Source organism: Daktulosphaira vitifoliae, unplaced genomic scaffold (genome assembly GCF_025091365.1).
Source record: "Daktulosphaira vitifoliae isolate Bord-2020 unplaced genomic scaffold, ASM2509136v1 Scaffold_1, whole genome shotgun sequence".
NCBI classification, from domain to species: domain Eukaryota; kingdom Metazoa; phylum Arthropoda; class Insecta; order Hemiptera; family Phylloxeridae; genus Daktulosphaira; species Daktulosphaira vitifoliae.
Window position 1 is genome coordinate 88,836,870 of NW_026099572.1, and position 15,769 is coordinate 88,852,638.

The 15,769-nt window shown below is 27.2% G+C and overlaps 1 protein-coding gene across 9 annotated transcripts in view; it reads right to left on the reverse strand.

The window, feature by feature from the left end:
* Window positions 1-15,769, reverse strand: part of LOC126895663 (zinc finger protein rotund-like) — an 83,399-nt gene that overhangs the window by 45,457 nt on the left and 22,173 nt on the right. For 6 of the 9 annotated variants that reach the window (XM_050667801.1, XM_050667803.1, XM_050667805.1 and 3 more), the window contains exon 2: window positions 7,586-7,978. In XM_050667801.1, coding sequence (XP_050523758.1) covers window positions 7,586-7,978 — 393 coding nt within the window. The remainder of the gene's footprint in view (window positions 1-7,585; window positions 7,979-15,769) is intronic. The other 3 variants (XM_050667802.1, XM_050667804.1, XM_050667798.1) reach the window with 1 other exon arrangement.

Sequence of the window (15,769 nt, forward strand, 5' to 3'; positions counted from 1 at the left end):
AATCTTACCCCTTTCGTTCTTTTATGCACATGAGCTATTAGCCGATCAAACGAAAACAACTCGGGCCATTTTTGCATACATATAATATACCTTAACACAATTGTCGGTAAAAATATGCAGGCACACATACTGAAGATAACATAAAATAACGCGCGTGTGTACTTACAAGTAGATGTGGTAATATTGTGTTCCGAACCCCTTTTATTACTTCTATTATACAAAAATAGTATTTTATTTATATTATTCAGTCTTTGCTCCTTTCAATGCTCTTTTGACAATGCTTCTGTAAACAACGGTAGCTGGTGTACCTACACATTCGTCTAATAAATGGGATGAGTGTAACAGTGGGTATATATGAGGCGTGTGACAAAATCTATATTGCTCTATGCATAATAAATAATTATATATTTTTACAAAAAGATATATTTTCACTAATGAAACTTTTAAAACTATTGATTTTTTTTCATTTCATTTCACTTTCAAAATAACTTGTGCGCTAACTAATACTGAAATATGATTTTAATAAAAATTTATTGGTTAAAACATCATTTTAAGAATTCTGTTTTCAGGTCCGAATTAAGTTTATGAGCAAATTTTTTTTTAAAAGGTACTTCATCATTTGCAATTATTTCTTTCTAAACGATAAAAAAAAATTTCATTGCTTCATTGAAGATAGAAATCTAATATTAATAGGTCTAGTCTTACTTTAACCCAGAAATGTTTCAATCGTGATATTTTTTAGTAAGAAAAAATCAATGTAATAAATTATTAGTGGTTGTAAAATATTTATATTAATATCCATTCTAAGGAAAAATAGTAAAATATTCAAATTAAATGTATTTTGCCCAACGTTAACTTTCAGCGATATTTGTTCGATAGTGTATTACTATGAGTAAAAAAGTCTCAACAGAATTGGTATAGTTCATTTTCTAAACACCAAGTTTCCAGTTATCATCGAAATATTTTGAAAGGAAATAAATTTTCTACTATGGTAAGCTACCATCTAATGATAATAGTTTTTTATAGTTATATAACCAATATTTTTCATATTTAGGCCATCTATTTTTTTTTATTATGTTAGTATTCATTGACAGTTTCCAATCTATAGTTAATTTGATAAATATTTCTCCTAGATATTAAAATGTGTATAATAGTACATTTTTATGTAACACGAAGGACTAAAAAATACTAAAGAATTTTTTTCCTACTTTTAATCTCAATATTTAAAAAAAAGTTGTTTAATTTTTTTTTATCGAATAGAGAACCTAGTTAAAGATGACAACGCCAAGGTTATGAAAAATAACAAGAACTATACCTACAGTTTTAAATAAATTATTCTTAATAATTATTGGTAAAATGTTATAAATATAATATTTCTATAAATAATTAATAAAAATTAAATATATTATTACGTGTATTATGTCCTTTTTTTTTTATAAAGTAATGTTTGTAGCAAAAGATTTAGTTTTCTACAATTAAAAAATAACTCTTTTACCCGATAAACTTTTTCAAAATGGTTTTTAATCTTAATATCAACACATTTTAGCACTCATAAATATTTTTCAATTGTATTCAATATATTTGATGTTAACAAGATGGTTCCTGAAAATTTTTATAGAGTAACATTTCACAATTTCTGATAGCGCGTGACCTTTTCCCCAATCAATAACATGTCAATAAAGTTGCCAATTTAAGAGAGGCCATTGCTTTTAAGTCTTCGTTGTATATTGTCCTCTTGCATTGAGATAGATTAACCTTATTTGTAAAAATATACTATGGAATTATATTTTCAACAACTGTTTTGGAGTTTGAATAATTGATTTATTTTGTAGGCATAGACATTTACACCAGTTTGGGACTATAAGAACAAAAGTTCTTTTAAAAAAAGATAATAATTAAGTTTATGATTTTCAAATATTAATTCTTTAAAAAAATAAATGACAATTAGTGATACATATAAATTATTTCCATTTGGAATACTTTAAAAAATATTTGTATTTGTAATAAAATGATTTTCTTTTAAAGTATTTAAAAACGTATTCTAATACTTTTTGCTTAAAGTATTCGAAAACGAATTCAAAATATATTTAAATAGTATTTTTAACATGACTGATATTATTATATAAAATCTATTTGTATTACGGAATATTGTTTTCAACGATAATTCTCTAGAAACACTTCAAAATCATAAGTTTAACTTTTTAGCTCACATAAAACAATGACATAATTATTTCAGAATCGTTAAAAAAAAATTGTTCTGAGAATGTTAATTGTATTACTTCAAACAAATCCGTTAAAATAATTACAAATGTTTAAATGATAATTTTTCAATTGACACTATACATTATTATTGGAAATTACTACTTTACTCGTACAGTTACCGGTTGGGTTTGTTAATGAAGATTTCTTTCTATTAAATCATTTGTGTTAATTTTACCAATTGTTCTTCAAGCGGAATAATAGTAACGTATGAGCCTCCAGCACAAAGCCTATCTGTGTCGTCTAAAAGTACACAGATCCCTCTCGGTATTTCGCCGGGTGGTTCGAATCAAAAGAGAAAATTAAATCATTTCGTGGCCGCCATATACGTACACATGACCCGAATTAATAATCCCGTCCGTTGTTTTCTTAAGCCATTTTAATGCAAAACAGAGAGAAGGTCGTCCGAGTCGTTGTCGACATTGTGGGAACCCGAAATCTCGTTTTCAATGACAATATTAATAGCACTCAATATTTACCATCAATATTTGCATGCTCAGTACAAGCCGCATAAATATATGCACCGATCTTCACATCACGTATATGTGTACTATACACAACAATATAATAATAGATACCGTCCTAAGAAATTTTCGCACCCTGCGGTTATATTTTGATATTCTAATCAATCGATTTATATAAATAAGAAATATTACCCCCACGAATGGTTTATACCCTTTATTTTCCTTTCTTCCCTTTGATATTATAGTAACCCGATCACTGCTAATGTGACGTGTATCGATGACACGATTCGTCAAATAAAATGTGCCAACGTTACTTAATTACTGTAATCGATTATCATGTGACATAATAACGTTTACGTTTAGGTAAAGTGTTTCTAATACGTATGATTCTTATAATAAGTGGGAAATTTAATTATTGTGTAATTATACTGCTTGATTTGCCAAACAGTTAAAAGTATATTATAGAATAAATAGACAATAGAATGATCTTCGTTATACATAAAATATACTATAAATATGTTTCAAAATCATAATACACTTGACGTGTACACACTATTCCATCATTTATTTTTATTTATATACCATTGATGTTATTTGGTAATTTACTACTAGTTTTACGACTAATTATGTTTTGTACCGCCGAAGAACTACTATTTTTTATTTGTTACGCCTGTATATACAGAAATATGAATTTTATATGCTTTTTTTTGTATTTATATACTGTAAAATTATATTTCATCAATAGCTAACACCAATACATTTAATTTGGTAAGTAAAAAATCGTGTGGTTTTCAATGTACTAGTAAACATTTTTTCATGATAAATATGACATATTTATTTTTTTTCAATTTATTTCTTAAATGTCCACTTTATTTAGAAAAATACATTATTAAAAAGCATAATTATTCATTTATATATTAATTATATAAAAAAAAATGTTTTAATATGTTAAATTAATAGAGAAATTTCATCTATACGGTTTTATGCAAATTTTAAGTTACCAAACGATTCAAATTAAACGAAAAACATCGAGAATCGTTTTAAAAGGGAGAGGTTTTTTTTGTACTAGTCCCAAAAAACATGTTGCAATTGTATCGTATGTATTTTTTTCCCTATTATGCTACACAATTTTTTTTTAAACGCATTTTTACTAAACGCTAGTCCAATGAGTAGAGACCTTTCTGGAAATCAACCGCCGAACCAAAATAAAAAAACACACGAGACTACAACATTCCGTGTTAGCTCGTCGACAAGATCACAGCGGGCTGTTCAGTACACCGGAAAGGAAGTAAAAAACAAAATAGATTCGGACCTATAGAACGTAAGCGCAATTCGTAGTGGTCATTGTTTGTATTTCAGGACCAAATATCGCACGTCTGTAGAAGAGAGACCACTCGGCAGGGTGGCGGCTTTTAACGAGGTAATACGAATTACACATCATTATTGTATACGCTGGGGTGGTATTTTTGGGTTTTTATTTTCTGATAAAATAATAAGAATCCGCCTTTCCTCCTCGTTCTTTGGTTGTAATCATGTTGTAAATGCCGTCGTCACGGTGTGCACAATGACAGACCCGCCGATTGTAGTGCACATATATTTACTTACCGTGCCCATACATATCGTTGCAGTATGACATTACATTATTACATCGGCAATATTGGCCTACAAATTGATCGAGGGTAATATTCAGTTCTGTGTACACAATAGGTTCATTCATAATTCAAACCACTGCACATTCGACGATGACGGTCAATGGGCTCGTGTGGTTAGTACAACATTATATTGTGTTGTTATTGCAGTGTGAATCAACAACAACAATACTAGTAGCAATGTAAAACAGACCTTTGGCGACTACCGAAATTAAGAATGCCTCCTAAAGTCATAACTATTCGTGCATAGGGTTTCTTTTTTTGTTATTAAGTAGACTAATATTGACGAGTCTTTCAACTGTATCGCAGTTATCGAAAAACGAAGTAAAAATGCGTTTATGCAGTTTTCATTTTGTTTTATTAGATTTATTTCACTTAAAAAATGCTGTATTCAACCTTTAATTATGTCGGTATGTTTTTTTTTAACAATTGTATAATTTTCCTACGACATTGGTTTTCATTTAAAATTCTACAAAATTACAAGCTCTTTTAAGAAATTTAGTCTTCAGCTATTTAAATATTTTTGAACTATCAAACATTTTACTCGAAACAATTAAAAAATTATGTTGATCGTGTTATAAAATAAACATAATTTTTATGGAATCACATGCACAACAATATTATACTGCGCTTCCTTTTAATCTTAATATTATTAATAGTTGTTTATTGATTTTCGCTGGACAGTAATAAACATTTACTAAGAATACAACACCAGTATCGTTTGAAAAATGTAATTTTCATTAATACGATGTACTATATTTAAAATTGCTGTCAATCTATGAAAGAAGGTAGTGCGTGTGATTGTCAGCTTATAATAAATATACATGTATAGAAATTAATTTCGCTGAGTGTATACCGTTAGTGTAAATTAGCAGTAACGATATCTAATTACAAAACACAGCATTGGGTTCACCGGCACCGCAACATCGTTTTGAGGAAACTTAGGCGCTCTAACATGTCATGCGAAGTAAGCGAAAATTGTTGCTATTTTACAGTATGCGTTTATTATAAGTTACGCTAAATTGACGATTTTTCAGTAAAAAAATCAGCAAAATTAATCGATTAAGTATTCTAGGAACGTTTTAATGTTAAGAGGGCAAAATTTGTGCGTTGAAACGACGGAACTCGTGCTTCATCATTTAATAAAACAATTAGTAAATAATATACGACTTTTCTTCATTTTCATTTAATTATTTTTTACATCAGTTACGGATATGTTACAATAATTATCATTATTGATTATACTTGATAGATTCCAACAGACTTGCATTAGACACGGTACGACCGGTGTGCTGCGACTGCTGTTATTATTATTTTTTCAAGTTTAACATAAAGTGAAGCTACTATTAAACAATACAACGTTTATTCAATATATAAATGAAAAACAGTTATACATCGTCTATATAACGGTCTTGGGTGAGACATTTTTTTATTTAAAAAAAAAAAATGTAAAAAAAAATTATCCGAAATTTATGCATTGAACTGCTTATATTCTCTAAGACAAAAAAAAAAACGATGGGTTATATAACATTCATCCCCTGTTCTTTTGGGATTGGTTGAGTAAAAAAAAAGAGCCACAAGGTGTGTACAACAAGTACAATAGAACGAGTTAAGACAAACGAAAAAAAAAGATTTCTCTCCCATGGTCTATGACCATTAGTAAAAAAACATACACACACGGCAAAGGCATCCTTTTGTTTACCAAGTAATTTGCATAGTTAACCCTCTCGAGTCTTTCCCATCACACTTGTGTGCTATACCGGATCGCAATCATTTACATAAGCCTCTAGCGGCCCACAACCGGTTGTCGCCGCTACCCCATCGTCATTGTTTTTTACACACATTATTCAAATTATTATTATTTTTTATGTACATTCGTTTTGCACCCGGTGTTTATGTATATACATATGCGTTCAGAGCTACGTGACTATACGGACGAGTGGACTAGAAAGAAAATCTCATTTTTTACGACCACTGCTATCTAGAAATGTTTAAAAAAAATTCCCTTTGGTGAGGGGTAACTACAACGACAAAGCGCGCATTATGATTATTAATATTATTGTTCTATGCTTAGAAGGTGGATCCGAGTGGGGAGAAGAGACTGGAAAGTAAAAAAAAATCGCCTTATAACCCCATACATGCATATCTACATACCGTCACATCTCTCGCATATTAAATACTCGTCTTTATTTTTTTACACACCATGGTATCGTCTCCACGGGGGTTGGTAATTACTCATAGTATGTATGAGTTTGGGGATGAATTTTTTTTCAGTCTTTTCTTTTTTTTCCGTTATGAACGGTGAATCTCACGGATAGAAATTAAGATGTGATCAGGGTATTTTTTTGTCTTAACGGCCCTAAAGAATTATGCGAATAAGTTTTTTATTTTGTTCTTCTCTCAACCCGGAAGTTTGTTAAATTTCTGTTATACATGTTTAAGACTTTATACGTTTAATTATTTTCATAAAATGTCTCTTAAAATTATATTAAATTTTCAATTTTTTTATTAGTTTTTTATACGTTTGAATGAATTATAACATTTAGGTAAGAATATTACTAATCATAAAAATAAAAAAACAGATTATACTATAATAATTTAATGCACGAATAACGTCATAATAGTGTTCGTAAAATGTATATAATATTTTCGAGAAAATGTCTTAATAAATCTCCATAAAAAAATCATTACTAAGAAGTGTACTTTGTTAACAGTTTAAAATAAACCTTTAATCTTGATAACTTTTTTAGTTTCTTTCAATATGAATATACCTTTCTTATAACACTACTATTAATTTTTAGGATTCTGATGATTTGTAAAGTAGCTAACATAAATTTACTCAATATTTAATATTGTGTAAATTTAATTGTTAAAATTATTTTCTACACTGTATTAGACAACTCTCTTGTAACAATTAAATAATAAATTTATAACTTCTTATAATAAACTTAGTATTTTCAGATTTTAAAGAAGAAAATTTGATGATATTAGATTGAACTATTTTAATTGTATGGTGTAGTTAATCAATTTTAGAACTCGATTTATATGTTTATCGCTTGTAGACCCGTGGAAAATTACTGCTAAGCATCAATCATACATCTTAAAAAAATTATCGTTGTAGGCAAGTGTCTTTAGTGCTTGTATATAAATCCGCCACTTTTTATAATATACTTTGTTCTATATTATAATATAATAGTACACTTATTAACTCACCATGTCGACTCCAGGCGTGTTCCACATATAATGCATAGCGTTGGCTGGATCTCCTGGGTGATGGTGGTGATGTGGATGGTGATGATGGTGATGTGTAGCTGCCGCATTATTCATATGTTCGGCCATCATTGACATCCAGTGCACCAGTCCAGTGCCGCCGGCACTGCCTGATCCCGCGCCACCTTGCTGTTGTAGGTGTTGCGTGTGGATAGCTGATCCAGCACCACTGCCGCACTTGTTACCATTAATTAAGCTATTATTGTTGTTGTTGTTATGACTAGAAATGGCTGTTTGTCCAGTTACGGACAGATTACTTTGTTGTTGTTGTTGTTGCTGCTGCTGCTGCTGCTGTTGTGCTTGTTGATCCGACGGCGGCCACAAAAAAGCCGCCTTCTATCAAAATACCAAAATATACATTAAAGATTTGTCAACATTTTATTTATTTTTACGTATAACTAATCACTGTTGATTTTCATATTTTTAAATAATATGAATCTATATTGTATAAATTATGCTATCTATATTAATTTTAATTATTTAAATTCGTCAAGAATAAATTTAACACACGTTTGTCGATAAGACATATTAAAAAATACGATATTTAAATAACTGAATAAATATACGAATATCGATGCATTTTTGGCTCATCTTAGCTATCTATTTCAAGCGATAATGATAGTTAACAAGCAAAAGATGGATATTGTGTGTTTTAATATAGAGCCATAAATTAAACAGTTACTTTAAAATACGGTGAAAAGTACTCGAAGTTCTCTTATTTGTGAGTAGTACGCTTATGTAACGTTGTTGGAACAAATCCAATTTTAATTATGTTCTGCAACCCTGTCAACCAGTTTTTGTAACATTTTAACCGCTTCGTAGGCCCATCAATATGATACAAAATAATTCAAACATGTCATTTCTACTAAAACACTCACTCAATTTTTATAATCTTTCAGTGCAAATAATATTAGCATACGTTTTTTTTTTTATTAAATCATGAATTCTGAGTTTGAGGATGTATATGTTATTTTAAAATGTTGTATAGCAAGGAGGATAATGAAGGTGGTTAAAAAAAAATACGAGTTTTTGAGTGCAATATATTTTAAGAAATATTCAATGACCAACAAAGTAATGCAACAAAATACATCGTGTCATAGATTGCGTCAGTATGATTGGTCACAAATTATCGGCCTGCAATTTTGTGTTTACTAAACAGTTGTCTTACATCATGATTCGTTAACATTTTATGATTTATGACTAAATTAAACGAATAAATTAATTAAAAATATGAATCACTATTTCAATACTTTTTTGTTATTTCAAATCAGTACAATAATCGTGACGTAATTAATTATTTTTTTTATTCCTTACAATAGTTTTATTGTCATTTACATTAACATACTTAACATCAATATAACAGAATACGATTTAGTTATTGAAGTGTTCGCATTTATGAAGTTTATTACTTAACATCTACCAGATCTAATTTATAGATACGAAACACATACATTTCACTCTTTACCAATAAAATTAACTTGGTTTGTGATCTAGTCGAGGCCTTTGGAATCGATCAAAGAGCAAATAAATTAATCTATTATTACATAAAATAGTAGATGCTCTCTGTGTTTTGCATGGAATTCTTGTAGATTTTCTACGACATGGCCTATTACAATAGCATTGCTTTGACGCCTCGGCGGTTCATTGTTCACGTGTTTTCGGTTAGATCAGAAACGGACATGCACGCGCGTTTGCTGCGAACAAACACACGGGCTTATGTGCACAAAACAGAATAGCTTTTATTGTCTGCACGTGTACACTATGAAACGTCGAGTTAGCATAGTTGGTGTGCGTATACAATAATATCAACTAAATTTGACAGATTAAACTATAATCATATTGTTTTTATGGAGTCCCGATGCAATAGTCCAAAACAATTGTATATTTAAATAATTATTACGTTGCCGAACATACAGAAATATTTAATAATATGTTTATAATTATTGTACAAGTTAAAGGATTGTCTATACTTTTATAGTGTTTTCATTTTATAGAAAACAAAAATATTTAGAAAAACTTTTACGTTGAACTCATTTGACTAAAACACGTACTATACCTGAATGAATCCTATTATGATATTAAATATAATAGAAATCAAACACAGTCATAAAGTAATTTTAGCTTCGATGCGAAACTGAGAATGTATTGATTTTACAATGATGTGTTTTTTTTTGTCTACCCATATAAATAGTTGGCTCTCATTGGGCTGATTTTGATTATTAATGTGCCAAAAGAATAACTTTTAGTAAAAATTTCAAATTTTAATATAATATATTAAAGAAAAAAAATTTTATTTTGGTATGCTATTCATGAAAATGAAATTAAAAAAATATAACACAGGAAGTGTTTTAACGAACCACCTACGCAATTGTTTTTTCACTTCAATGTTTGATAATGTTCTGAAACGTCTGAATTCTTAAAACCTATACCAAATTAAAGATTTAAAGTGAACTATACTTATCACTTTCAATAATTATTTATACAGAGTGATTATTTTAATATTAGTCACTAAAATTTCCCTAATAATAATAATTTTAAGAAAATTCTTTTTGGTCCTTTTTAGTTTTATATATTTCTTGATTTATTAAGTATTTTTTTAGTTCGTCTTCGATACCATATAAGGTTGTCAACTTCATTTTTTTAAATGACAATATACATATTTAACTAGTTTATAAAATAAAAAATGATCTAATGGCGAAAATGACTGGCCGACAACAACTGTTGACTTATTATTTTTGAAGTTACAAGTATTTTAAAATTTAGAGTGGAGGTAACGTGTAGGTTATGTTATTTTCATCGCATTAATTTGTCGCACTCTTCCTCCATTTTATATTTAATAATGTAGATAACTTTCGTAGTACTATTTCAAAAGTTGTTATAGATCAGTAATTTTCTTAATTGGATCATTGATGATTTTATAAATATTACTTTATTAATAACACTTTGTACTTGCTCTTACTATGCTGTGTATTTTTAAATTGAAAATTGGGACATATAAAACAACTGTTGCTTCCTTCACAAAAAAAATTAAAATAAGTACTTTTTTAGTGTTAGTTTGTTTTGTTTAAGTTAGGAATCATGTATCCTGATGAAGATAAAATAATTGTTGTCATAATATTAACAAGGTCAATATTTAGAGGTATGCGATGGTAATACACAAGACTTCGAAAAAAAAGTTTTTAGCGCCATGAGGTCTGACATGAAGGACTTTGACCCAGTTTGCGCATTATACTTTCGGTCGATCGTGTAATCAGTCGCTAAACATATACGAAACTTTAAACGGTCATGTTATCGACATACGTACACGGAAGGCAAATGTTGCAACAAAAAGCTGACATTTTCTTACTGAAATTGTAAATAGATCCCCGTAAACAGTTTCCCAGTTAATTAAACATACGTTTTTATGCTAATTTTTAGCACTATCCCATTCCTCAAGCAGCCAATTAATCAATTAATCATTTGCCATTTATTTTTAAGAACAAATGTCAAGTCCATAAGTGTTACATTTTTATAATAAGGTAATGATTCGTATATTAAAATTCGCAACAAATTGCTTTACATATAATAAAAGTTATTTTGTCATTAAAATTAGATATTTAAGTGATGATTCTTATGTAGGACAAATTAAATGTGATGCAAGAGCCAAAACTTTCAAGGAACTTAAAGAAAAGGCGACTAACCGATTAGAATGGACAATTGGAGTTGTAAACCAGCCTTCGGGTTGATAAAAAAAAGTGATGGCTAAGAATATAGAATATTATTTTTTATTTTGATTTACCATCAAAAAATAATTAAAATTTTCTTTTAGTTAAAAAAAATACCGTCGATTATATGAGGACAAATATAGATTTGTTAATGCACTTTAGAACAATTAAAAACTACAATAGTTCTAAATTTAAAAATTTTAAGATCATTTTTTTGTTTTCAAAGAATACTAAATCTTTAAACTTTATAATTTATCGATGAATTAAGTTTAATTGCATAGTGTTGTAATATTTATACTCTTATACAAAGTATAAAACTAATTGAACTAATATATATAATGTTAGACTTTTGATGAAAATGCAAGTTTTATTAATGTGTTAAAATTTCAAGTACTGTTGTATTATAAAGATTATTAACAGATATATCAATTTCTTCATGAAAAAATGGATATATTTGTAAATATTATAAATAAATGCCAGCTTTATATAACTGTTTTTTGTATTAATATTCAAAAAGCTTTATTATTAAATGAAAAATTATAATTTATACAATTTTGTAAATTATGTAATTAGGAGAATGAAATAAATTAAAATAGCATTAATGAATGACAAAATAGTGGAGTGTGCAACGTAAAATTATTATCTGTGCGTTATGGTAAAAATAGAGCGTCACTAAAAATTGCACCTAACATTTTTTAAATCTCCAAAAAATAATTATACAAAACTGGTTATCAAACATTCAACATATTTTTTAGATCATTCTCCATTTAATAGTAAAAAACAATAATAAGTTCCCATTTAATTTTCTAAAATTACTTCTAAAATCTACCCCCAGAAATAATTTTTTCTTACGATAAACTTCATATTTATACTCGTTATAAAAATAAACCAAATTTGATTTGTATATTTTTATAAACAAATTATTATTTTACGATAAATGGGTGTAGTACTTAGTATGGGTATACTTAATAAATCACACTGTATATATTAATTACATGTATATATTTGCACACACTGCTACAGAAATGTGTACAAATTATAATGTAAACAAAAACAATTATTTTTAAATTATTGTAATAAATTTTAAGAAAATTTCGTATTGCCTAAATTAATAGCGCATAAATCAAAATTTATCATTTTTGGTAAGGTTTATATCAATCTGTAATATTCTATTGAAACTTTTAAGTTCCATTATTAAAAATTAATTTGAAAAAACTAAAGACAATGGAATATAATTTAAAATTAATAAATATATCTCTTATAACACTTATCTAGCCATCACTATTAACAATAAAATTCATTGAACAATTCAATATAAACAAATCACAATGAATTGGTCATATTTAAACTACAATGCAGTTGTGAGGAATTTTATATCCGTAAAACTAATAGAAACTTTAAGAATCAAAACATAAAACATATAGTCGAAATAAGATAAAAAAAACTTAGCCTAGATCAAACTTTCTTATACATTTACTTAATTGTTGTCACATTGTAAACATTAAAATAGAAAACAAACTAATAATTTTAAACAATAATAATAGTATGTAAATGTTCAATCCTTGGATATTTAAAAATTCTTAAGTCAAAAAATACAATTACAATACACTGTAAATAGACAAATTTTAAAAACATTACTAATCAATTTAGCATCAACAATGATAACACTCTTATCATTCTCGATATCAACAGTTCTACCATATCTGTCTAGTCATTTAATATTTGTATATTAGCAATATTATTTTATTTTGAATTTTACATTTTTTATATACTTTGGGTTTGCATGAATTTTTGTGGTAATTTTTATTTAATTTAATTAATTAATTAATTTTTTAAATGTAACCTAATAATAGTCTAGTGTTAAAACTAGTAGTTACCATTTTTAATTTTATATTTCTCTAACCACTGTGTTAAACATTACAAAATATATTTTATTTATATTTAAAGTACTAAATCTTCTTTGATCGATATTCTATACAAAAGTATAAGCTACCTTATATTGAAATTTATTAAAAATAACCCAGAAATATGAAGTTTTATAATATGCAATCGCACTTATTTACGTATAACTAGCTGGTTGACAGTGTAAATTAATAAATCACTGATTTTCATCAATTTTGCTAACATAATTTTTCACTAAGAAAGTATAAACGATATGTAAATTACATTTATTATTTTCAAAATAATTTACATTACTGCATTACATGACTCAAAATGAAAATATATTATTCGTATGATGCGTCTAAAATTCAGACGATCAAGTGTTTTGAACGTCACTAATAATATGGCGTTGAGCCAAACAGACGGAAGTTTTTATAAATGGAACATTTGCCAATAGTTAACTTATTAATTATTTACATAAGATTAGAAATTATAAAAATTACTATGTATGTATACATAACATTGTACATATGCATGTCTAATTAAAATATTATGTAAGCACATTTAATGTTTTTTTAATAAAAATATATGATTGTAGTAAGTTTTTCGTTTAAAAAACCTTAACCTAAAATTAATTTTAGCTATCGTATGAAGTAAAAATTAGATTTAACAATCAATGGGTCAATAACCATTATATTAAAATAGCGAATCAGTTAATCAAAAAATATCGAGTATTAAAAAGAAAGCAGTTTTTGCATTAATTTTTTTTTTTTTTAACGCAATATTTGTAAGAAATATTTAAAAAAAAATAGTGTCAGGTTAAGCACATAGAATTTAAGTAGAATTAAAATATACATGTTAACTTAAAAATTATTGAAAAATTTGTAATATACTCAACTCTATCTATTTTTGTTCATACATTTATATGGTTTTAATTTTTAAAACTGTTTGTACTAGGAACAATCACAAATAATTTATGTAAAATTAAATAAAAAATTAGTTTTTCAAATATAAATTATCGGTCCAATAATATTCATATGACTATTTAGTAGTACCTAATGAATACAAATCATAACGTTTATTATCATCCACCATATTTCACTAAGATGTTGTTAGTAATCTTGAAAATTTGATACTTTTTTATAATTCTTTTATAAATATCATATACATATACATGTAGCAAATAGCTTGAGTTCTAAGTATCTATCTAAAGTGTTACTAAACAAATATAAATGAAATTTAACTATGAAAGCTTTTTTTTTCAAGCATATCATATGTACACTTGGCTTGAGTTTAATACAGGTGATCAATTTATTATATTCTATTCCATTACTCACGAAATAATTANTCACGCATATCATATGTACACTTGGCTTGAGTTTAATACAGGTGATCAATTTATTATATTCTATTCCATTACTCACGAAATAATTACAATATTGAAAAAAAAAATTAGTCACATATACTTCTTGATTTATCAGTTATTAATTACCTTTCTACGTCGTCCTTTATAACTTATAAGGGCGTCAAAGTTTTTTTTTAAATAGTAACATATATTTTCAACTGACTTATTAAATAAGAAACAATATAATTAAGAAAATGAATGATCGATATCAACTTTTGGACCACAGTACTATGGAAGTTATTATCATTTTTATACGTTGGCGAAGATAAAAGGACGGTCCACAAATGTCCAGTGATATAAATAACTATACCCGCACTTAGATTCTATTTAAAAGTCGTCATAACTTCTCAAGTACAAATCCTAAAGTTGTTATTTAATTCGTTATTTGCTTTATTATAATTAACGTGTGACTGCGACGCACGTCTCTAGCTCTATAGGCGAATCTCTAGGCCACTTGGACAATCTTTTGCTTCCCTGCCTCCTTTGTGGAGCCCTACTATCTCTCCTTCATACTTTTTTAAGGGCATATCTCACGATGTGTTTGATGGTTTCGAACTGCACACACTAACTAAAAATGATTAATTTTTACCACATTCTAGAATGTTTTTAATTATAGTTTATGTAATTTTTTTGAGGAGAACTAATCTCCCTTATCTTTCTATAAATTTTAGTGGCCTGAAAACAATATTTGTTAAGCTTTTTTTTAACAGTTCTAAATCTAGTGGGATGAAATTTCATTGTTTTTAAAGAATTTTAGAAAAAAAATTAAGACTAGTACCTCAATATATTCCTTTTAAAAATTGTAAGGTGTATAATTTTACATTTTTTTTATTATTTAAATTATATTATTACAGAATATTAATTATTTTATGTACTTGATTTAATTTTGTTGATACATCTTTATGATTTGGAACTAAATTGTTTCCATGAATAATATAAATTTTCCATAGAAAAAACAACATACTTATAAAATCGTGATTCACTGATTAATAATTAATGAGTTAAATAACTATATATTAATTATTACCAGTATATATAATTATAATATATGCTTTATTCGTAACATAATAGATTTTTTTTCTTTAGTAGTCCACCATAAAATTTATAAAAAGTTTACATATTGATATATTATAAATT